A 24,869-nucleotide genomic window follows, 5' to 3' on the forward strand; every position below is an offset into this window, starting at 1 on the left:
AGTGGAGAGGCCAGAACCATCCAACATTTGGGGCATTATCCATCACATAAACACTGGAAGCAGTTAATTTGACTGGGTGAAAACCTAGTATATGGCTGGAAAGTCTATGGTCAATGTGTGTGTGCTCCAGAGGGTGTAACTGTTTGCTACAAAGTGTAGAAAGTGTATGTCTCAAAATGTCATTTTAATGTCACATTACTTAAAGGCTTTATTGTCTTGGCAAGACAAATATTGGTGTGCAATGATTGAATTTCAAAGACCCTCAAATGCTCTGCCTTACATATATCAGCTTCAGCTGAGGTTGTCCACACAGTAACTGGGTGCCACAACAGGTGTCTTACAATGGAGGCAATTAAACAGTATTTCCACAACCAGTACGCTCTAACTCATTCAATAGTATGTTTTGTGGTCACAGCAGCTCAGCAAAGAACTCCCTAAAAGGTGCAAAGATACTAAAACTAAAAAAGAAAAACACAAAGGAAAAGACATTATGAGGCCAATTATATGCAGAGAAATACTGTGGAATTAGACAGTCTGCAAAGACCTGTCACACAATTTCATTTCACACACACACACAACCCACCCACACACAATTCCAGCTCTCTCGATGTGTGAGGTAACTGCCACTCTCACCATGTACCTCTCCAGCTCGAGACGGTAGCGGTTGGTGGCTGAGTCATCGCTTTTCTCTGATGTCACCGCAGACAGAATCGCTAATGAACCCACCAATCTCCAATGGGGCTGCCTCTGTGGTTGCCTGTCTGCAGGATACCAAATGCTCCCTCTTTGCATCTCAGTATATCTCAAGCAGCTGTTTGAGTGCTTTGAGTGACCGCATGGGCTCACTAATGCAGTTATGGATAGTACAGTCACCTCCCTGCTATATTTTCAAACTGCTTACAACAAAACCTTTAAAAAACAGTTCTACCAAAAAAAATTCCTGCAGATTCTTCATGTTAAAACACTCAGAATTCACCTATCCTGTGCCAACAAAGAGCTCAATTTTTTTTTTTTGTCTAAGCCTGTCTGCCATAATGTCAGCAATGAATCACTCCCATTTGAAGGGCACAGAGTCGTGGGTCGTGTCCTCTCAGTGTAATGCAGCATCTGAGAATGTGCTTATGGTCCTGTCCAACTGGTGACAGGGCAGAGGCTTGAAGGTGACGAGCAATGTCACTCTTTGGAGTCATTAAGTAATCTGTCAGTTCGCATTAAAGAAAACCGTCACAGACCCTGATCAGAGTGGGTTTTGTCTTTATGCTGCATATCCAATGTTGTATTCCTTTATTTTGTACACAGGATAGTAGAGAACAGACCAATCTGTCCTATTGCACAAAGAGCACAAAGAGAAATCTTTAAAAAAACAAACAATAGAGGTAACGATATACAAAATAAGTGAAGGTGTCAACTCAGCGACTCATGAGTGGCAGCCTTCTCGATGCTCGCTGTGCTCGTGAGCCATCAGGAACAGTTTGTAACTTGTGACTCAGATCAGTTTGTCACCCCTGATCCATTGTCAGGCAGTTTCTGTCATTGTGATAACACATTATTGTGTCCTTTATTATTGAGAAGCACAGAGCAGCCGGCTGCAGGTTGTTCATCTGTGCTGTAGGAAACTCACATGATAATTAACTGGAAACACTAGGAATGCCAAATGCTAGTACAAAACAAAACAGGTTATAAAACATATTATGAAAGCAGTATTTTTTGTACATTTTAGTCCAGACACACTGTTCTGAAGTTTTTTTAAGGAGCAATCCTTAAAGGATAAGGCTGGTGATATTTTACAGCTTTCGTATTGTAATCAAACTCCACGGAAAGACCAAACAGAAAATATTCCCCAACAAATGCACTATTTTAATTTTGTTTCAGTAACATTTAATAAAAACTACAGTGCCCAGCTGTTTGGGGAAATTGCTTTAATAAAACTAAGGCTATGCATTTGTAAGCCAATTAAAAAAATATCTTCAGTAGGAAACCCTGCGGGGGTCTGGGCTGAGTGCCACAGCCTGGGGAAGTTGTGAGACTAACACATTTTTTTGGTCTTTTCATGTGATTTGTACAAAATAATAAAAATATAGAATTACTCCAAACAAATCCTTTAATTTAATAAGCAGCTTAAAGAGCGGAAAGAAAACAGTGACCAGTGTTTTTCTGCTTATAAAATATTTTATTCTAAACCTTTTGAAAAGTTGTCATGGGTTGAGGTGACATACCCACATTAACATATTAACATACTGGAAACACATTGTCGCCATACTGTTATTAAAATCAAAGCAAAGCCTGTGATTATAGACACATCTTATCTTTAAACATCTGGAAGTAACATTTAAAGTAGCATGCAACACTTGGTTGAGACCATGTTTTTTAAATGTGCATGTGTGTAACCCCCCCCCCATGTTTTTATTGGCAAAATTGTACAGGTGGGCTCATTGGGAATTAAAATAAAAAAACAGAATAAGCTAATTCAGTTTGCTTTGACATAATGGGTCTCATTTAGAACATTTTCATGCATAAATTTTAAGGAGTTGACCAAATCCAAACCAAAGTTGTGGATTATGAAAAATGGATCTTGTATGCATATTTTCATTATGAATATATATTTTCTGAAACTGTTATCTACTGTTATGATCATTATGACTATGATTGGTACATAATCATGTTTGTATGGCATTGTATTTTTTATTAATAATCCAGGGCAGCTGGCTTTAAAAAGTCTGCAGTTGTTTTCACAGCATACCCACTGAGCTAATTTAGCTTCTTTTCATACATAAATCACAACGTTAAATCGTGTGCTTACATTCATAATGAGTCTCATCTCTGCCGTCATGAATGGAAAGATACATTCAACATGCTTGAACTGGGATTTTTATGCGGCACAGACTTAATTAAAAACTATCACCTTGGGAAAAGAAGATACCATGTGAAAATGCTTTTGTGGGTGGAAATGAAATGGATTTTCTCAAAACTTAACACACGCACACATTCACATGTCCATTCACACTTACTGTGAACTCATGCACACGTATCCTCACATGTGGCCTTGGATGGCCTGACATATTACATAATGCTCCTTCGACAGCACTCCTTGACTTTCTTCAGTACTGACAGCTCTCCTCAGTGGCTGTCAATCACACGACTGACTGGGAAAAAGCAATAGGACGCCTTTGGGGGCTTTGCTTTGAGCAGATGCACTAAGACTTAGATTGCTTTCCCCCAGGCAACTCAGCACTAATGTACTAGTAGTCTTTCTTTCAGTGTATTGCAAGTCAGTACAACATACAGTAAGTGTTTTGATGCTATTGATTGCTTTTTATAAACACGAAGAAGAAGAAGAAGAAGAATAAGAACATAAGGGTATTTTTAGAAACCCAACCATGTGTTAAAGGAAGTCTCCTATCCTTTCAACCTCTTTATGACTCCTCTTTGACTTGATTACACATGACAGCCTTACAGTACAGTCAGTCAGGCTCTTCACAAACCAGTGTGCACACTTTCAAGAAAACCAGGAGATTCAGAACAGGAAAAAGAGAGCAAACTACTAATACTGTCCTAGAGTAAGTTGCGCCAGCTATTTGTCAACTTACTGCCAAGTTTGTGTGTAAAATCTTTAATTTCCTAGTAACTGCTAAGTAGTTTCACACTTGATTTGGAATATCTTAGTTAAGACTTTGGTTAAAGTCGGTTGATACATCTGTAATGGTCTCTAACCAAAAATCTTTGTAAATGTAGGTATTATATATGCATACAGGAAGATATTTGTTTTTGAATCAGTAGCACATTCATGCGATTTAGAATCAGTCGGGAAATATCAGATTATCCTATTCTATTATTTCGTTATTTAGTCAAACTACTAGCATAGTTTTTAATTTGAGATACATTATGCTATTTTCGTGAAATGTAATTTAAAATCATCAATAGGCTGCTAAGTGTAGGGTCAGATGCACTGACCATAGTTCTTCACCTCTTTAAGTCTTCATCCTAAATGGGTGATATATTATCAAGTTCTGTTAGTTTGTTTAGACTATGTAAGAGTGAGTTTGTTTATCTTTGTGTTTTTGTTTTAATGATGTACAGTATAAATCTCCACCTAATGACTTAAGTTATAAAGAGGCTTGTGCAACCAGTTCCTACCTTTCAGTTAAAGATTCAAATCATACAGGATGTCAAGTTGTCAAATGTACTGTACAAATCCAGTCATTTTAAAACAAAACTTAATCTTTTCTACTGATTACCCATAAATTATAGACATTTGGTATAGCAGACATGGTTTGCCACATATGGCATAATGTCTTGTAAGTCACACTGTATTGTAAATGTATTTTAATGCTACAAACTGTAAATAGCACTATCAAATGTATTTAGAAGATTACAGCATATCTCGCTGGATAAAAGCACTGAATAACACCATAAAATAAGACACACAATCCAAACCATTTAACTGGGAGACACCAGAACCTAAAATATCCTTGTGTAATGTCATCAAAACCAACCCATTCTCGTCCTTGCAAAAGTATCCTGAATTTAAAAATGGTCCTGCTTAAAATGCGAACACAAAATGTATATTCAAGCAATGCAAGAGAATAAGTGAAATATCAGCTGTCCCACATGACATTCCTATCTTCATAATCTTCAATCAACATCAAATCAGCTGCAGGGAGGTCTTTATTTAATTTGATGCTGCTTCTATTTCAGTGTGATGCAAATCACAGATCTCTAAAATCTTGATAATTTAGTCGCTGCAGTGAAACACTAAATAGAGGTTTCTGATGGTGTACATTCATTATTGACAAGACATAAAAGACATCATCTTTGTCAGCTGAGGAAATATTCCCTTTAACTTTAAATCTGATGGTAGTGATGAGAGCTGCAACATTATGAAAAGCAGTAAGGAAAATATACTGTATGCTCTTCACAGCCACAGAGCTTTCATTGCTACAGTACCATACATGCCGGAGATTTATTCTTTAGTTGGATAAAAAAAAAAAGACTATATTTATGCACCAAGCTCTATGTTCCATTCTCATGAAAAAAACATAACAGTGTTTTCAATTTCTAGAAACCTGCAGAACAGCACTCCTAATCCTTTGATCAGACTGGATACCTCTCTGATTCCTCAGTCAGAAAAACAGGATCATTACTTTGGTATCGGTGAGAATAGTGTCTGATCAGTGGGCCTGGCACTGTGTGTTTAATGTAACTATCTCAGCTCTTTAAGACTGGTAGTAAATGGCTAATTCACACTGGCCAACAAGAGGTAACATTTTCCCAGTTGCTAATCTTATCTGAAGAAACGGTTTCTCCACTCAGTTGCCTGCATTCGGTAGATTCCTCTTAAAAATTGGTTAGATAATATTAGTTAAAAGGGTGTCCATCTACTCTCTTTTCATTTGCTCTTCTTCATACAGTTTTTCCAAGATACCTCCTATATATATATGTCTTGATTACAACTGTGCTCATATACAAGAAGTATGAACGGACAGACAAAGCGCTTCTGGGTCTTTCATGCATCACCATCCTCACATGTTCAGTGTGATTTTTCAGTAAGGCACAAGTGGATTATTCCTTAAGATGAAAAGCTAAACGTCACTCATGGAGGAGCAAAAATGTCAACATTCGTCTCTATAGCAAGGGCAGACCAGCCAGCAAATGCTAGCCATATACTTCATACTGGAAGAAGTGTAAACAAAAAAAAAAAAATCCACATTCCTTTGTGTTTGCACAGGACTGCTGCCTCGTCAGGAACCAGTGTCCGTTGTTGATTATGGAGTGTTTTAAGCAGTGAGGATCCTCTTTATCTGATGCAGATTTCAGGGCCTCTGGAAATTCAACAAGAGATAAGCAGAGACACTTCTATTGCTTCTAAGTTTGATGAATGTATTAATTTCTGTGTGTTTACAGGCTTTTGTGTGGGTATGTGAGAAGATGTCCAGTGTGTTGCTACCTCAATATGGGCTTTCATTTCCTTCCTGCTTATAAGAGAAGTTTGTAAAACTCATGCCTATGATACAATCAATAGTTCCAGTCTGGAGCATGCTCCTGATTTGGCTTAATCACTAGCACAGCTTTCGATCATGTTGGCACGGACATAATGAAAGGAAGTCAGATTCCTTCTAGAATAAATGGAACTTTTGAGTACACACACTTTAAGTTCTTGTGTGAGCGTTAGACACACATTTGAATGTACGGAGCTTGACACATTGACTTGTGTTGAAGTCACTCTAAAGGTTTTCAATCAATGATTGAAACACAATCCACTTAGTGAATGCACATGGGTACCTTGTCACAGATGTTCAGTCAATAAGCACAAAAGTGTGTATGTCTTTGTAAGCTCTGTCCACTACCAGTTGTGTTAAAAACTCCCCGAATCTTATTTTCACGCTCATTTTAGATTTTCGATGATGGCGATCTCTCGCCTGTCAGCGTAGTCTGGGCTGAGGCCGTTCAGATAGAGACTGCCATTCCTGGACAGGGCCCCTGTGACAGGACTGAGGGAGAGAGTTAAGTTGGGGTAAGCCTCTCTGTCCTCATACAGGTTGGCCGACAGCGTCCTCTTGCTAGGGGTCATTTCCTGGTTGATGGCTGTGTTAATACCCAGCTCGGATGACAGCTTGCGCTTGATGGATGCAGCACGCTGGAACTTGTCATAGATGTCAACGCTGAGCCGCCGCCGGGTCTCTTTGAACTCAGCTGACACATTTGCTGTCCACTCGGCTGCGTGAGCCCGAAACTCCCCGACCTGCAGAGACAAACTGAAGATTGATGTCTGCAGGAAAACAAGCACAACCTGCTCCTCTAGATTTTCTGCATTTACACATGTAGTTAGACATTTTCTGAAGCTAAACCACTGTTTATTTAATGTTTTCTGGGTAGCATGCATGACAAAGAAACACACTGGTGAAAATTTTATATAAAGCATATAAATATGCAGTTATAAAACACTTGTATGGTCCTTTAAAATTGGAAATGGGAAGGCAGTGCTGGTATTTTGTCTGTTTGTAATGGTTAAATAAGGATTTATCAATCATTCAAAAACCCTATCGCTATTTTTGAAGGTATTCATTGTTGTCAGACAGAAAAGGTTAATATAACTGACCACCTAAATGTGAACAGCTCACCAATAATTAATGGAGTTCACTCTGGTGAACATAAATGCCATGTCCATTAATCTGTTCAGACAACTATTTAAGAGCTCTTGCCTTGAGTGTTCTTTCACGTCTTGGTTGCTCTCCAATTAGCAATGCCCACGAATGAACGCTAAAGCCTTCATCTATTATTTGCAGTAAATGTTCATCTGTTATAGAGTGTGACTGCAAATGTGGAGGTTTAAAAAATAAACTTAAATAACTACACTGTGGAGAGTATGTTGGGTACCTTGTCACATATGATATGTTCAGTCAATAACAAAAAGGAATGATTTTTTTGGGACTTTGGGAAATATACTTATTCGCTTTTGCTTCATTGCTGAGAGTTAGATGAGAAGCTACCTGTGATGTATCTGTGCAAAACAGCTGGCCTGGCTCTATCCAATGTTAACAAACTTCGCCTACCAGCACTTATCAAAAACATTATATCTGGATATCTGGTTAAACAAAATATAATATGTTGATTAGTGAGCTTTAGAGGAGGCAGATTGTTTTACCTTTGGACAGAGACAGCCTTTCCCTGTTTCCAGTATTTTTGCTAAACTACACTAACTGGCTGCTAGCTGTAGTCCTATATTTACTGGAAAAATATGAGCTTTAAACATTTTTATAAATTGGACAGTGGTCAAAGAATTATTCCATTCCTTTACTTAAGTAACGTTATTATTACTACACTGTGAAAATACTCCACTGCAAGTAAAAGGTCACCTTCCATGGAGTCTGCCATGATGAACCGCCATGTTTCTACAGTGGCCCAGAGGGACAAACCAACCTCTAAAAGTGCAAGTATAAAAATGGTCCCTGTCTATGTTTTACTACATATTATGACGTTTTTGGATTAATATTACTGTTGCATTAATGTGCATGTTGCATTTCACTGATGTTGCTGTGTGATTTGAACTACTTTATATACTATTGGGTAGTTAAGTTTACAGTAATGCATACATCTTATATCACCATATGATAAGAACCACGTATCTTTAAAAAGTTAAGTCAAGTCCACAAAGAAAAAGACAATTTTGGGGGCTTTTATTGGCTTTTTATGATAGTGACAGCTAAAGAATGAAGAAAGGGAGTTTCCCTGGCCGCTACAATAAGGACTCGACTCGCCACCACTCTACTAGGTGAGCTACAAGGACACCGCAGAAATAAATCTGTGTTATGATTTCCACTTTGATGTATACAATTGCTGTTGAGAGATGTACAGATGTGACAAGGTGTAGACATGTTCACACCTCACCCATTACCTTACTGTTGAGGTTTATTTATTATACTTTACTCCAGCAATAAAAAGTAATGTCCTTTGTGTGAACGGCATGTGACCTAATGGCCCAGGTTTCTGGAGAACATACACTGTATCTGGTAGACAAAGTTTATGGTCCTTAAGAAGAAACGGAGGAGAGCGGAACAGACACATCATTGATCTCACCATCATAATCCATTAGGCTTCTCCAGGCTGTTTAATTATTCATAGGCTCTGAGGTGTGATTGTTTAAAGCTGCCTTCTGTGCACTTAAGTAAAAATGTATAGGGTGTGTCTGTATGTGTGAGCACAGTAGACACACACACTAGAGCACAAACACTTCAGTACGTGCTTTCTCCTCCTTCTTCTCACTTTCTCTGCCTCCCCCCTCCCAACCTCCCACCTCAACCACCTCTCTCAGTAATGTATTTCTCTGTGGAGCTCACAGCCTCCACAGCTCTACTCCTCATTATGCTTGTGCAAGGATTCCCTCTGCAGACTGCCATATAGCCCCCCCCCTCTCCCTCCCACACACACACACAAATTTTTTTATGTTATATGGATGCATGTAGATGGTTTATGCAGGACAGTGTGTCTGTGCGCAGAAGTGTGGTTCGCTCCATTATTTTTACATGTAAATAATGAAACTGCCAGAGCAACAAGGTATTGTATTACTCAGCAGCAGCACAACAAATATTTAATCAAACTCTTGTACGAGATGGTATTTTCTTCACAGGGCGCAGCCGAGATGGAGAGTCATCACTTCAGATTTATGACTTGAAGAGTGAATTGGAAAATACTGTGAGATATTACTCTGTCACTATGAGGGGAGAGGGATGTGACACCTGTGAACTTACTGCAAATGTCCCTCCACCTGCATTATTATATTTGTGGCTAGTTAGGCTGGTGCAGAGGCGCGTAGGGTTCAATGTGAAGCGGCAGCAGCTTGAAGTGGTCTAATGCAGTTAGAGTTACACTAGTATTTGTCTTTTCACATTCATAATGCAAACTATTTGGCAGTCTATAGTGTTACTTTAAAGCTGCAGGGCGTACTTTTTATAAAAATGAATACCAACACAGGGAATGGGACTCTACCATCAACTATTTTCAAGCCACCAATCCAACATGTCTTTTTATCTTTCTTGGTTCTGATTGGTTGTTTTGTTCAGCCCATGTGGATTCTTGCAAATGCCATTAGGAGCACTAGGAGGAGCCACATGAACCTGATTTTATTCACAGATTATCTGTCTCTTGTAGGCGACTACTAGGATATAGGGAAAGTTTCAGCTTTAAAACATTCTAAAACACAGTCAGTTATTTATAAAACCACCTTTTGTAACTTGTTGAAATAGATAATTTACACAACAGTACAGTATACAAAGGTGAGAAAGTAAGCAAAGATTTGAAATTCTCTCTTAAGCTTTCTTCTTTCATTCTCCTTGAAGATAAGGCTGGATTATAAATGTGCACCCAGTCTCATGTTTCACTTGGCTTTTGAAGATTATGTTGTTATGTATTTTTAAGTTTATGTTTTTTATCTTTTATCTTAAGCATTATGGCAGTTGGAGCAGTCCCACAAGCTTGGTTCATCAGTCTGTGAGACTTTGAGTCCGTTAAAAGTCTTTATTCTGTTAGTCACCGGCAGCGACACATTTCGTGACTCAGCCTACTTAGGAACAATGATTCTGGACTAAAATATATTTGGCCCTGAGGGAAATTGAGGTTTATCTGGACAGCTGGATCTTGATCAATATCAAAAATCAAATTAAAGGTGTGGTAATGGGCTTCAGCAAGTGAACATGAAGAGCTAGCAGGTGATTCTTGTCTCCAAACATCCTCTTCAACCTGTTTGAGAAAAACCTCCAAGGAAATCCAGTTTTCCCTCCTTTAACAGAGAGAGGTTTCTTATCTCCGACACCTCTAGTGTGACATAACTTGTAGCACATCAGCACGTACTGTACCTCCTCTTTAGTTTTTTTGGAGATGACCCGGAACCAGTCTCCAATCATGCTGAGCACAGCAGCAAAGTACGCCAGGCCCACCAGGATCCAGAACCACACCACAGGCTTGTAGTAGTCCAGATACTCTGGACTTTCTGACCCACCTGCAGACCCACCTGCAGAACCAAAGACACAACAAGTCAGTTACACAAGTGTGTTACATGATCTTGGATGACATTACCAAACTGAATTATTCTGAAAGGAAGAACAAACGCAAGCAGTTTATTAATTTTCATTTTAGTGATGCAGTCAGTTAAGTAAGTTAAGTAAAATGGGTCTCATTTAAAATTGATACAGATATAGGTCTACAGCAGTGGTTCCCACATGGACCCCATTTCTATCATTGAGTAAACTGTGACATATTTCATGGATATTTCCTATTTTATTGAATGAATAATAATAACACTACAGAACAACTGATAAACTGAACCAATAAAACAAACAGTGATCACAATAACTGCAGGAAGTTTGTGTAAAATGTGGAGGTTGGATGCATATTGAGCAGATAAATTCCTGTGAATACAACATCACAAATGAGTTTTCCTGATATTTTTAGGGAAGTTTTTATACAGTTATCTGTCTATATTATGTATAGACTGATTACATCAGCAGCATGGACTTATTCCAGTCCTATCCACGTACAAACATTACCTCCAGTACATTTAATTTTGGATCCCACCATCAGCTGTGTGTTTTAAGGGACCCTTATTAAATGGACTGGTATGATGCAGCGTAGCCCACTGAGCAGTTAGATATTCACCCATTACAGCACCAGCTTAACTAACAGCCGTCCAGGCTAATTAGTTTAGTGTAACTCCTGGCACAGGTGGTGTAATCTAATCTATAATCATTAGGCCTACTCAGGGAAGTTTAATCTAGCAGCTAAGTGTTTGTGATTTTTCACATCTGCCTCTCCCTTTTTGTCTGTCAAGCAGGTCAAATCAAGCTAATACCACCTGCTTACACACACACACACACACACACACTTAGAGATGCACACATGCTCACTCTCTAATGTGTGAAAGTAATTTAGATATTTCATAATCTCTCTCATTAAGGACTAAAATGTATGACTTAAAATACTGTACATCGATAAAAAACCATTGGTCATGAGGCCCTATTAGGATCAGCTGTATTAAATAGCTTAATGCACATGTTGGGAAGTATGCGCTGTACAGTAGCTGGGATGAGGTTTGATACGACCATGAGCTGAAGCCTACTACCGCCAGCAGTTGGTTAGCTTAGCATTGCATAAAGTCTGAAAACAGGGGGCAACAGCAAGGCTGGCTCTGTCAAAGATAGCTAAATCCTTCAACCAGCCTCCCAGCCCATTAACTGACATGTTGTATATCGTTAATAGTCTCCAGAAAAAAAACCCCAAAAGCCTAAAATCCAAGTCTGCTGGTTGCCTGGCAACAACTGCCAGTCAAGTAATAGGGAAAGTAAAATGGCAAATTTAGGTCTTTTCACTTCTGATTTTGTGCAGGGTATAAGTAAGGTATAATGCTCAATGAAATGTCCATTATCATGAATTAATGGATGACGTGGAGGCCACAACTGCATCCTGATGTAGCGAGTTGATTAGTGGACAGGATGTGTGGAAGATCGCTTATAGAAAGTATCAGTGAGTTCAGAGGGGCAGTGTAGGGGCTTTTGTGTTACAGTCCCCATCCTGCAGTGTTCAGAGAAACTGAAGGATTACACTCAGTGTTGTGAATTATATTTATGAGATATTTAGCTAGCTATTTCAGTGCATTACCTTAGAACAGTAACCAGACTGTTTCACTGGAACTACTTAGGTGTTCTACATCAGGCATTAATGGACACCCAGCAGCCAATCAGAATTGAGTATGCGCAAAGACCATGGTATAAAAACAACATGTATACTGTTAATTAGTGAATCTTAGAGGTTTGTTTTTAGTCTTTATGCTAAGCTAAGCTAACCAGCTGCTGCCTCCAGCTTCAGTACAGACACAGTACAGAAATAAAAAACCTCTCTTCTAATTCTCAGCAGAATATCCAAAATGTCAAACTATTCCTTTAAAAGTCATGGGTGGTGACATGTTTTATTTTCACTGGCTCTGATAAATGAGTATGCTGCAGAAATGAGCATACACATTGCAGAGCATTTATGTCTATAATTTATATTCATTAGAGTATGAATTGCAGTGAATCATTTATTCATCATGTTCGTTTAATAACATGTCAGTTATAATGTGTTTGTGTTTTTTGTATAGATTCTGGTTTAACAGATGGGAGCTATAAAAACATATTGCAAGGATTCAGATGCACTGTCAGAATCATATATTGTGAAGCACAGGGTATAATAGCAGGCCAATGGGAGGCTTATTGCTGTGGTGCACATCTGTTGAGTCAGACTGGCTGAGGAATAACTCAACTATAAATACACTGATTCTAAACTGGGCATCAGACATAAAAATGAAAGACTGCCAATAAATCAGACAGAAAATCAAGTGACCTTTTTCGCCAGCGACAAAGTCTCCAAAGCCGATCGTGGTGAGGGTGATGACGACAAAGTAGATGGACTCGAGCGTGCTCCAGCCTTCGATGTGCTTGAAGATGACAGCTGGCAGGGCCACGAAAATGAGGCACCCGAACAGGATGAAGAGCAGCGTGGAGAAGACGCGGATCTTCGTCTGGCTGACTTTCCACTTCTGTGGGGAGATAAAGGAATTGTTGAGAAAAATATTAAATCATTTCCACATAAAAAAACAAACTTTTTAATGAAACCAGTGGGAATGAGAGGAGAAAGACTTAAAAGAAAACAATCTGTTCATAAAACTGAGGAGTGCAAAGGCTATGAATGCAAACAGTGGTGATTAATGGTGTATTATAATTTGTTAATTGGCCGACATCAATTTTTTTTTGTCTAGTACACATGTATAAGTGATTTCTTGTAGCCCAAGACCTTTGCTCAAACGATTGTGAAGGAAATTAACACTTGAAAACATTCTGCCTATTTCCTACTCCCTGATTTCCCACAGGTTTTTTTTTTTCACATTGTGATGACTCACTTCCTTCGACCTCCTTCTAGGAATACATTTGCTGTTTTCTAACATCTCAAACGTCAGGCTGTCAAGCTCATGTGACATAACTTTCGCTGTCAGATGGCCCGCCCCCCCGAGCTGGGGAGAGGTGGCAAATCACTTGACGTGTGCTGTAATACGGTGACTTCATCAAATATTTTCACATGCAGACATTGTAGCAGATATACTAATGGGTTCGCTGCAGTTACATTCTGTGCGATCAGCTGTAGCTATGAGGATTTTAATTTGACGTGAGCCCTGCAGTCCCTCTTTTGCATCACAGTTACAGTTCATTAGAGTCCATTCTGCATGCTGCAGTTTTCTCTGCTGCCTTAGCACTTGACGTGACTGCTTTCAGCTGGTTCCCTGCGTATCGTGGCCTTTTTCCCTTGCAGTTATGTAAGCCCAAAGCGGAGAGCCTCTGAGGGGAGGCATAAAGAGCAGCCAGACATCACATCACTGAGCCTGTGATGTCTAATGTCCTTGCTGAGCTGGACAAAGTACACTACAGTAGTGTACAGTTTAAAGAGACCTTCAAGCTAAATTAGGGACTAGTGAAGCTGAGGTGGCTTCTCAACCAGCATCTACACTGCACAACAGCTACTTCAGCAGCTGCTACAGTCCATTTATTTCCATTGTTCGAGCCAGCTGCCAACCTCTCTCCTCCCTCAGGAGGGAAGAGCCAGCAATGAATCAAAGTCATAATTAACCTGTTGCTGCCGAGTATCTGGATTCTTGAGTAAATTGCTATTTGTGCTTTTATACTGAAAATGGAGCCTCCTATATAGAAATCTGTTATAGTGGACTTTTATTGGCATTACCTTTTTCACCCCTACAATTTATGTGCAAATTGCAAACACCAGATACAAAAGATTATCCTACATGTATGAAAATGAGCTCTGGTAGAAAAATATAATGATTTTGGGATTCTCTTTATTTTACTGTGGGGCATATCTCAGCCTATCTACTATAAATTGAGGTGTCTCTCTGCACCACAGTTTCTAGAAATTATGTTTATATAAAAGCTATTTGCAACAGCAAATAGAAAAACAAGAGGCCAGTCAGGGTATGTTTTTATCAACATAATTAGGAAACAATGTTTATTAATTAATTTCATTTGTTTTCCTAAAATGTCAGCTCTGACTGCAGTATGTCAGTCATTGTGGACTCTAGTGCAAGTATTATAATATAATTGGTAATACTTGCCAACAACACCTCCCGCCAGCAGTCTGAACTGCTTCAAATCACTATGGAAAAAGGATTTCCAGTCCCATCCTGCCACTGGGTCATATTAACTGATTCGTATGACTCCTCAGCCAACATACTGTACATGGCTCCAATCGCAGTCCTCTGACAGCCAGACTGACTGGAAACATGGATGTTAACAGCTACTCACCATCTAATTTATTTCTCACACCCACATAAAGAAAAATTATGTGTAAGTGCTAGCATCAGCTATTTTTCTTCATCATACAGCACACTCATTTGGTATTTTCTTCTCCTTTAAATAAGACAGTATACAGAAACTCAGGTGGTCGTTTTCAAACTGCGTTCTGCTGACTCAGACATTACTGTAACTTTTGCGTAATGATGCAATTATGTCATACGTCCCCCTCAACATCCTCTCCATCATTTAAAGAATGGTACATTTTTCATATAACTTAAAAAGAAAAGCACATCTTTTTCATGCGTTTACTTATATTTTATTTCTGGTCACCAAACTATTATTTATAAATGTATTCTATTAAATGTCTGTTATACTGCATCTATAGTATTTGAGTCATGATTAAGTTATTACAAGTCATCAAATAGCTGCACAGTCCATTTGATTAATGGTGTACAGTAGTTTATAAAAAGCATGTCATTCTGGTACAGAACTTCTGGTAGAAGATAAAATAACTAATTTGATCTGTTTGAGGTAACTTAGGAAACTTTTTCAGAGTCTCTGTTATCATCCTTATTGGCCTGTGTACTGAGCAGCTGCTTTTTCTGGGCTACTCTTTGAGTTTCCAGGGAAAACTTAATGACTAACCATCATCCAGACTGCCCAGCAGAGTCCATTTATATTCTCTATGTACAACATGACTAATGGTGCCTTCTAATTGGCAGAATGGTGACGTGTGTTGCACCTAAGACAGATGTGTGCAAACTGTATGTGCTTGTATACAGACAGAAGTCAATGTGTAACTTGCAATGTGGTAAACAGGCCTAGCACCATTATTTCAGAGTGATGTATTGATCAGTGTGTGCTGCTAGTTTATTCCACTGCCAGAAACAAGATGGCAACAGTCCACTGAGTTCAGCAAAAAAGGCAACAAAAACACGAAAACGTTAAAAAAAAATATTGCTTTAAAACAACTGTATTATTTAGTGATCTGGGCTTTCATTACTGAAACAAAGGGTAGATTGGTTTCCAGGAGTCTGTTGACATGGCAACCATAAAACTGCATCCAGTTCTTCCACACAGTCAGGTTCTCACAACTAAAGAAAAAGATCCTGCACTTGTTTAGTGTTGAGGGATATTTATGTTGCATAGTGCAGTTCTTCATAGGAAACATATAATTTTACAGCTGCCTTTGTATTGCCTGGGTAATTAATTCGTGAAATGTGACTGTTACAGTACTGTTCTACATTAAAATGGCTCATTGCACACAGGTAAACACGCAGGGAGGTGCTAAAACAAAAACAAGAAGCTCATCTAAACAAAAGGAACTCACCACAATCATCTTCTCCACTTTGGCGATGCCCTTCCCAAATATGGTCCCCAACTGGTCCCCGACACCAGCCAATAAGAATCCAAATAAGGGAATCCCCAGCAGAGCGTAAATGATGCAGAAGATCCGCCCGCCTTCTGTGTGAGGAGAGATGTTCCCAAATCCTGACAGAAAGGAGAAGCAGAGAGTTAATTAAGTCAAATGTCAGCGTAAATTAGCTGCAACATGATACATTAGTACGGTAGTAGTGTAGTTAGTTGGGAAAAGGACATTGTAGATTCCTGTGAGACTGTTCTTTAAAGGGTACAGTGTGTTCTGCTGTGAAATGCTGGTTCTGTTTTATTGGAGTACATTTTTACACTTTACTATAAAAAAGGGGATTTTCTGTGTTTTAACAGACAGCGTTTTTCAACAGTAGAGTGCTTGTTTTATTAAAGAACTGTATATGTAACACTAATACAAGCTTTACTTCATTTACTTTTCATTCTATTTACCTTCTGTAATTTTGCTATATGTATGACTCTAAGTTACTTACAACAATCGTAAAGTGAATGATATTTTTATGTTCTGAAGCTACAGTTTTATTTACATTTACAGGTAAATCTGTTGTAGAAGAGCAGCTTGTCGAGTTATGTGTGTGGCAGCTTGCGTACAGCCAGCACCCGCCCCTGTCCTCAGTGTGACAGTCTTTACTGCGTTTTGCTGTTGATCTTTCTCTCCTCTCCTCTGCTCTGATCACTGTTCACTGAGGGCGAGGCTTAGCCCTGCACATACACGGAGCAGTGGAGCAGAGGAGATGATAACATGATTCGAATTGATGACAGCTTGTTACATTATTTCTGTAAGTGCAATAATATATAGTATACTGAGTATATGGACGGTTAACTGCCCTTGCTGGTGTTTTATCACAAAGGTTAGCTTCAGTCAGGTAGCTGGCTGAAATGGTAGTGTTTAATGCTGAGCTATTAGTTAAGCCACCCCTGGCCTATAAGGATCCTGTGGATTCATTTTCTGTAGGAATATAATCTGGGTATTTTTTTATATTATGAGAGTTTTGTTGATTTTTTTATTGAAATATTGCTCTCTTCTGGTGTTTCAGAAAACATTACATAAGAAAGTCTATAAATGCTTTTATAGTAGTTATGCTAGTGCATGGCCATAAAGTGTTGAAAGACGGTCCTGGGAATTGTGGTCATTGTGCACTTTAGTAGCACAAGCAATGGATGTTACCACTACTTGTCAGTGTATATTTTGTGTTTGTTGCACTTCTGTATCTCATTATAAGGCATCGTATTTTCACCAAATCTAGTTGAATAAATAACCGCACACAAGAAAACTTTCCACCAAGCTTGACTGTCCTATAGCATCACTGCAGACAGACACAGCAGAAAAACCTTGGGAAACTTTGTGAGTCAAAGATAGAAGTTGTGTAAAAGCAAAGCTGACTCAGACTACATTTAATAATTCACACCCAGTGTCCTCAAACAACTCTGACCTGACTGAAAACTGAAACAAAAACAAAACAACAAAAAAAAATGTATAAAGGCCTTCATATGTTCTCAAACACACACAAACAGAAACACACAAATGTGAGTCCATCACTGGATCGCTGCCTTTCATCTTCTCTCCATCATCATGTGCAGCTAGAAAAGCAGATGGGGACTTATAGAAGTCCACATTCTGGTAAACAAAAACCTTCAAGACCTGTGCCTCATGTAAAACTGACTCCACACATTCAACAACATTTCATTATTAATGTTTCATAAGGAGTCTGCATAATGAACTACACTCACTTTTCTTTATTAATGTACTCATCTGTCTCAGGATGGGAGCTGCAGGGTGCCTTCTAATGACTTTCCAGTTCCACGTTGGAGTTATGTGACACTAAATGTGAGAAAAATTGTCAATCAAGTCTTACTAATTTCATGATTAGTTCAATGGGAGACAGGATGCTGGATTCATTTTTCACACCTCTGGGTGCCTCTGTTGCAGAACAAACGAGGAGCCGCAGCTATCTAATTTGAAGCTGCATTAACTTTATTTTTCTGAATCAAACAGAATGTTTATGTTCTCACCTTTGAATGCTATCAAAGTATCAGACATGAAAAGCAAGTTAGTGTGACACTGGAATAAAATGGTGGCATTCAGGGACAATTAACTGTCTTTGTATCCAAATAGGCTAAAAAAAATATAGCTAAATGAGTTTTAATAAAAATATATAAGCACAGACAAGTTTAGAATTTTTAAGTTGCCAGAAAGGTAAGAAATTGAGAAGAACATCGATTTAAATGCATATGTATGAAAAAAAATCTGAATTTCTGCATTATTGTTAGATCAGATTATTAGATTATATATATTTTACTAAAAAGTTTGATTAGATTAACTACAACATTGCCTTCATGAATAATACATAAAATTTAAAGCCTAGAAGTGGACAAACCCATTTGTCAGTATGGGTCACAAATCACTGAATTCATGACACTACTGACAAAGTTATGTAATGATCATGTGCAGTAACGTGTCCCCGTCTGTACGGTCTCTTCAAGGAACGAATGGACAATAAAAGCTTAATGACTTCCTTCAACTCATTAAGTGATGCTTGGAGAGGAAATGGCAACACGACATTTAAATGAGTAACTTTATTAGCTCCGTTAAAGACACTGTGTTGGTTTTGTTGGTTTTTGATCATTTTTATTGTGAAAAAAGCCTGCAATGAAATCCTGTCATGGTGGGTTTTAGGTGGTATTAAAGTAAGCTCATTGTCTCATTGTTTTCAACTTTACTTCCTATAAATAGAAACACTAGGATGTTTCCCTGGATGGATTTCACAGAGTAAAGAAAAGGATATTTTTCATGGTACAGTACATGACATTAAATAAAACTGATATTTTATGGAATAAGGACCCCTCTGCTCCACTGGAAACAGGGACAAGTTTGTCAAAAAGAATAATAACGACCTTTTCCTTTACGTATGAGATCTGTTTTGATCTATACAGCATGCGAAATGTGAATATCAGTAGGAATATAACAGTAGGAGAGACTAAGCTAAGGAATCCCACAGGGAAGAAAACTGTGAGATCAATCGTTAGTGCACCTCTTTAACTCCCGGGAGAGACGAGAAAGGAGGCAACAGATATAGGAGTTATCTCAGTTCATTTCCTGGATAAAGTATATAGATGAAAGTAAGTGTGGGGAAAGATTCTTTGCCTCAATACGGCACATCCAATTAAAGATCTCCTCATAAACACATCAATCTGTGTGTTTGAAATGTTACTCAGCCACTTCTAACTGAATCAAGTAAAGCAAGAACAATATAATAAAGAGTGTCAGATGCGCCTGCTGAATTGCTTTCCTTTCTGGAAATTATTATTGTATCTCTGAATTTACACAATGGCTTTAGGAAACAGCTTTTGTGAAATTTGCATAGCAGCAATGGCAACACAACATTTTGCACTGATCAGGCAAAATTATGATGATTGCCAACAGACAGCACGGTAATTATGTGCTGTTTACACTAACAAGCATCGCAGGTAATACGCACAAAACACCACCTGGGAGTGAGGTTTCTGCAGCAAAATCAAAGCTGATAAAACTCTACGTACCAAAAGAGTTTTTTTTTTTATTTCTGTGCTCCTTCACTTCACAAACCTTTCTATGTTCTATGAGTTTTCAAAAAAAGCCAATAAAAAAAAAATCTATGTTCTCAAAACAGCTCTCCTATTTTCTCTTTTCATGAGAAAACACCACTACACCTTCAAGTCAAACATCAGTAAATCTGGCTAGACTTTGCTAAATCACTGCAGCAACTGAGTGAAAAACAGAAAGTCGACACACTCAATCTAAGGTGAGCAAAGGAGAAACCCACAGTGCAGCTTTTACGCTCTGCCTACACGTGAGTACCTTTAATCTCATTCAAAAGCACACATTTTCCAACCAGAGGGCAAAATCAAGTTATTGCAACACTGTAATACTTTCTGACTGGGGAATGAACTTTGATGGGTTACAGGAGAGGTGAAGTGGAGCCCAAACAGACGACCAAACAGACAAGCTGATGTGTTAAGGTCTGCTTGGATGAGCCAGATAAGACCAGCTGTGTGTGTGTGCATGTGTGTGCTGTTGCTGTAGCCAATGGATTTTTGCAGTTTTGGTGAGCAGAGGTACAAGTCTGGTGCAGTGCAGCAAAATCTGGAAAAGGGGGAGGGTTAGGTTAGCAAAGAAGTGCAATTCAATGCCGAAATATTCGTCAAGACTACATTCTGCCTACACATCATGACCATTAATCTGTAAAAATCATCATTGAGTGAGATCAGTTTATTTCAACTCAAGGTGTTACATTTACTGACCAGAGAATGAGCTCTGACAGGATGTGAGAGATCTGAAACAGAGCCCAACAACCCACTGAACAGAAGCACCGATCTGTCAAGGTCCACTTGGAAGAGCCAGATGAGCTGTCAGACTAGCTGTGTGTGAGCGTGTGTGTGTGTGAGCTGTTTCATTTTCCTTATTACTAAGCTCTTACAGCTGGAGGTGACAGAGAGAGAGCTTGATGATGGAAAAAACATGATGGAAAAGGAAAGTGTGTTAGAGTCTTAGGCTGTATGAATGTGCTACATGATGACAGCTCCTTGATTACATAGTACAGTAGCTAAGAGCAACTGAGCACAGGCCCTTAAAAATCCTGTTATTTTAATGTAGTTCAGAATCCTTTAAGCTCTGTAGGCTACAGTTCTTGTTCGGTTAACAAGTTTTAGAAAATCAAAGTACTACCACATCTCTGTAACATTGAATCTATGCACTAAAAGTCAGTACATGTAGCCAGACATTTCTATGTTAACCTATGGGTTTAATGATAATTGTTTATGTGTGTAGCATGAAGGAACAGCAAACTTTTATTTCGTTATACACACAGGATTTTAAATGTATTGCAGAGAAGAGTGTAGCATCTTACCATGGCTACATATTTATTACATTATTTATGCGAATTATTTTTACATGGGTTACACAGCTCTTACGCTCCAAGGCTGGGGAAAGAGTCTGCCCAAACACTGAAACAAACAAGTATTAAACCAGCTAAGCTGTACTCAACTCAGCAATGTTTTTTTACTGGGTCGATACAGCTTGTGTACCTGGAGTTATTTTGTAGTTCATAAACCTAATTTATGCTGAATCACTTGAAACCTTTCAAAACTGCTGGACTCACAAGATCATGTGGGAATCTATCTTGCCAAGCTTCAAGCTATGTGCTTTTGTCCAAACCACAGTGGTTTGAAAATGAAGCTAACGAAAACCGCAGTTCCTCGAACGCCACTTGAGGCTGGCTACAGAAGTGAGTCACTGTCTATAAGGTCCCATTTTAAAATGCCAGCTTTACAGCAGAAATAAACACATTTACAGTCTGATGTAGAAAACGGGTTTGGTCATTACAGCTTAATTTATTTGCTATAGTGGGGGTGTACCTGTTTAGATTATATTAAGGCTTAAATTTATGCATAATTAAGGACATTGCCATTTTGATTGACAGGTGGGTGCTGTCAAAGGCGGTTGTTTTCAATAACCAGGCTTCATTCAGCCTGTCTCAGCTCCACCCATGCTATACTCCACCATTTTTTAATTTGCTGCTAGACAGGCGAAGTCAGAACTTCCAAGACGACGACAGCTAGAGGCGACCAAACTGAGCTTCACAGTGGCTCTTCAGAACCTACGAGTGACAGATGGTTCATCCAATCACCTGCCACGTACTTTTTTGAAAGTGCCTTCCCTTTTCCAAACTGATCTGGTGACTTTCCAGATGGTTCTCTTTAACAAACCATCTGACACACTCGGTTAAATCACTATTAGAAAACAACATTTTTGTTTTGTTGGCTCTGTTTTTCTGAAAGTGAGATCAAGTGCAAACTTGAGCTACAAACTAAGTGAATGTGGCCTACTAATTTTTGCAATTTTGGCAACCAGTGGTCAAAGTGCAATTCTGGTGCAATGAAGCACAATCTGGAAAAAGAGCTGATGCAGGTTTTAGGTTAGCAAGTGTAATTTTTCTATGCAAGTGCAATTTCATGCCAAAATGGTCATAAAAATTGCCTTTTGCCTCTGTTGGCTTAGTGCATGAAGAAAAATGATGAATGCACTGTGCTTATAAAGCACTTTCCAGCATTTAACCAAAAATGTTTCTACATCACAAAACAGTAATTGTCTTTACATTTTCACAGCATTGCATTCACCTTGTATGAAGTATTGCCAAAAGCCTCTACAAGGAGAGAAGAATGAGCAGTGAGTAGTTAAATAGAGAGAAACCACTTACCGATAGTCGTGATAACAGTCCCAGCAAAGAAAAAAGAGGAACTGATGTCCCAGAGGCTCGACTGATTGGATGAATTTCCTGAAGGGTTCACACCTGCTCGGACAGCTGAAACCACTTGCTGGAGCGGAAAGAAAAAGAGAAAAAGAAGTTAGCGCATAATGCTCTCAGTGGGAGTGTGGTGTGAGGTGGGCTGAGGAACAAAAGAAAATTAGCTGCGTGCATCAATTTTCTGCAGGGAATAGATGACAGCCACGATAAACATCCAACCAAAGCCAATTAAGAGTTGTGAGAAACAATGAAGGGCATCTGTCACCTCCATAAAATTCATGAAAAAGGTTTAAATTTTAAATATCTGCACTATGCATAAACGCCTGTCAGTTATATCCCATGGGCTAAAATTAAGCTCTTTATAGAAGATAATTATTATTATTCAAACATTCATTTACAAATTATTTACACATTCTCAAATGCTAACATCTGCACATTTTATCTGTTCGGACCTTTTACACGTTTCCAATCAATGTGGGACTTCATTTCACAATCTCAAAATCTTAAAGATGCACTTTAGCCACACCCACTACTTTGGCCATACACATTGCTGTTATCAGTGCTTCCTAACATTTCAATTCATGTCATAACCATATGTACTGTCAATGGTCATAACCCAGCCTGTTTGCATGAAATTTGTGCAGAAACTGTTTATCCTTCAGGTAGGGCCAGAGCTCCGGAACCAAACATTTTAAAAACACATTTAAAAATATGTTTAAAGGGATTATGGACTTTTTTCAGTTTGTTTGTTTTTTTTTTTTTTTTTTTTTTTTTTTAGTTTTTATTTGTTTTTTTTTTTTTTTTTTTTTTTTATGTTTTTTTTTTTTTTTTGCATTTATTTTTATGTTTTTGTTTTTTTTTTTTTTTTGGTTTTGAAGATGTGGGGGATAACAACTTCTAAGCCTTATGTTGATTTTCTCGTGATAAATAAAAGGTTATTTTAAGTGGTACCAAAAGGGGAGCATGATTGTGGCTGGGATGTGATAACAGCTAAGTCATTATTGTGCTGATTAGTCTTTACCAGGTGACTTTGAGTGTGACTCGAGTCTCAGCTGAGTGTGAAAAGCCCTTTAGACACCAGCCGGCTGTACAGGAAACAGAACAGCAACATGTTTTCCCACTCAGGGCTGTGCTCTCATGACAGGAGACAAAAGGGGAATGAAGCCACCAGCTGGAGGGAAAACACACCACTGCACAGCTTCTCACGCCCACAATCACCTAAACATAGACCTGAGCAGCAGACACTGAAAGAGGGTTTGTACCATAGGCTGTATAAATATATATGAATGTAATAATGTAATGTTATGTAATGTAATGTGTGTAATTAGGCACTAAACACAAGCCATGGATTTCTCCATGGTGCTCTTTTCTCAAAACCAAAAACAGAGCAAAATTGTATAGAACCTATTACCTACAGTGGTAACTGAGCATTACTTTCAAAGCCAAGGGCTACATCATTAACTGACTACATTTATTTGCGGGGTTACAGGTTATGTTAAAAAAAAGAAAACCTTGTTCAATAAACACTAAGGGTGTAGTATTTCCCCACTGTGTGGACTACTCTTGGATACTCCTGGACCCCTTTTACAGGGTTCTTGTTTTAAAACAAGTCAGCTGGAAACCTTTAAAAAGTAGTGCCAGAGACAATGTTTTCAACCAACCAGCGTCACATTTTGCCTCACCTAGGAGATGCAGACATTGTAGCTTTTCATACTGCACCTTTATACAAATGAAAACCTTCCATCTCTAGGTAAGGCAAAATGTGACACTGACACAGTATCCTCTAGTGGATTGGCAGGTCCGTTACCCTCTTTGGCATGATTCTGGGCTGTATCATTTTAAAATTCATATGAAAGGAAAGCTTGACGGGCATACAGACATCAACTATAGAGTGTAAGGCCTGGCAAATTGTCAGTTCCTCTGAATGCTGGATGAATCTGATCTCCAAAGGTTTTTTAAAAGTTCACTGCAGTAAGACAAACGGTTTTTGGCCAAGTGGCTTCTCAAGATACAGAATCATTTCTGCGACAAATGAAAAAGAAAAGATTTGAGACCTTAAGGGATCAGCAAGCACTGCTACAGAGGCAGTGCTAATAAATTGCAGAAGAATACTTTACTGGACCAAAGCTTTTATTCCCTTATGCATATGTGGGGTTTTTTTTCCAACCGAGAGCAATAAAAATGGTCTGATTCGTGTGTGCTTCACCTTAATAAATGTTAGACTTGTACCAGTGGGGGAGTAGCTCTTTTTGATGATCTCCATGATTTGTATTTAATATCAATAAACCTTCAGGAACAGAGCAGTAATGCTACAATAATGACGTAGCACTGCCAATAGTCCTCCTGAACAAGCACTGTCAGCTTTTTCTGAAAC

At 38.7% G+C, this 24,869-nt stretch overlaps 1 protein-coding gene across 1 annotated transcript in view; it reads right to left on the minus strand.

The window, feature by feature from the left end:
• Positions 1-2,159: 2,159 nt before the first annotated feature.
• LOC118340236 (potassium channel subfamily K member 2-like) overlaps positions 2,160-24,869 on the minus strand; it is a gene marked incomplete at its 5' end in the record, with an annotated part of 26,908 nt that continues 4,198 nt past the window's right edge. The window contains 5 exon segments of the mRNA XM_035678093.1: positions 2,160-6,739; positions 10,350-10,504; positions 12,868-13,063; positions 16,153-16,313; positions 22,448-22,565. Coding sequence (XP_035533986.1) covers positions 6,383-6,739; positions 10,350-10,504; positions 12,868-13,063; positions 16,153-16,313; positions 22,448-22,565 — 987 coding nt within the window.

The sequence above is a fragment of the Morone saxatilis genome, unplaced genomic scaffold (assembly GCF_004916995.1).
Source record: "Morone saxatilis isolate NCDOM2014 unplaced genomic scaffold, NCSU_SB_2.0 Contig7, whole genome shotgun sequence".
In the NCBI taxonomy this organism is placed as follows: domain Eukaryota; kingdom Metazoa; phylum Chordata; class Actinopteri; family Moronidae; genus Morone; species Morone saxatilis.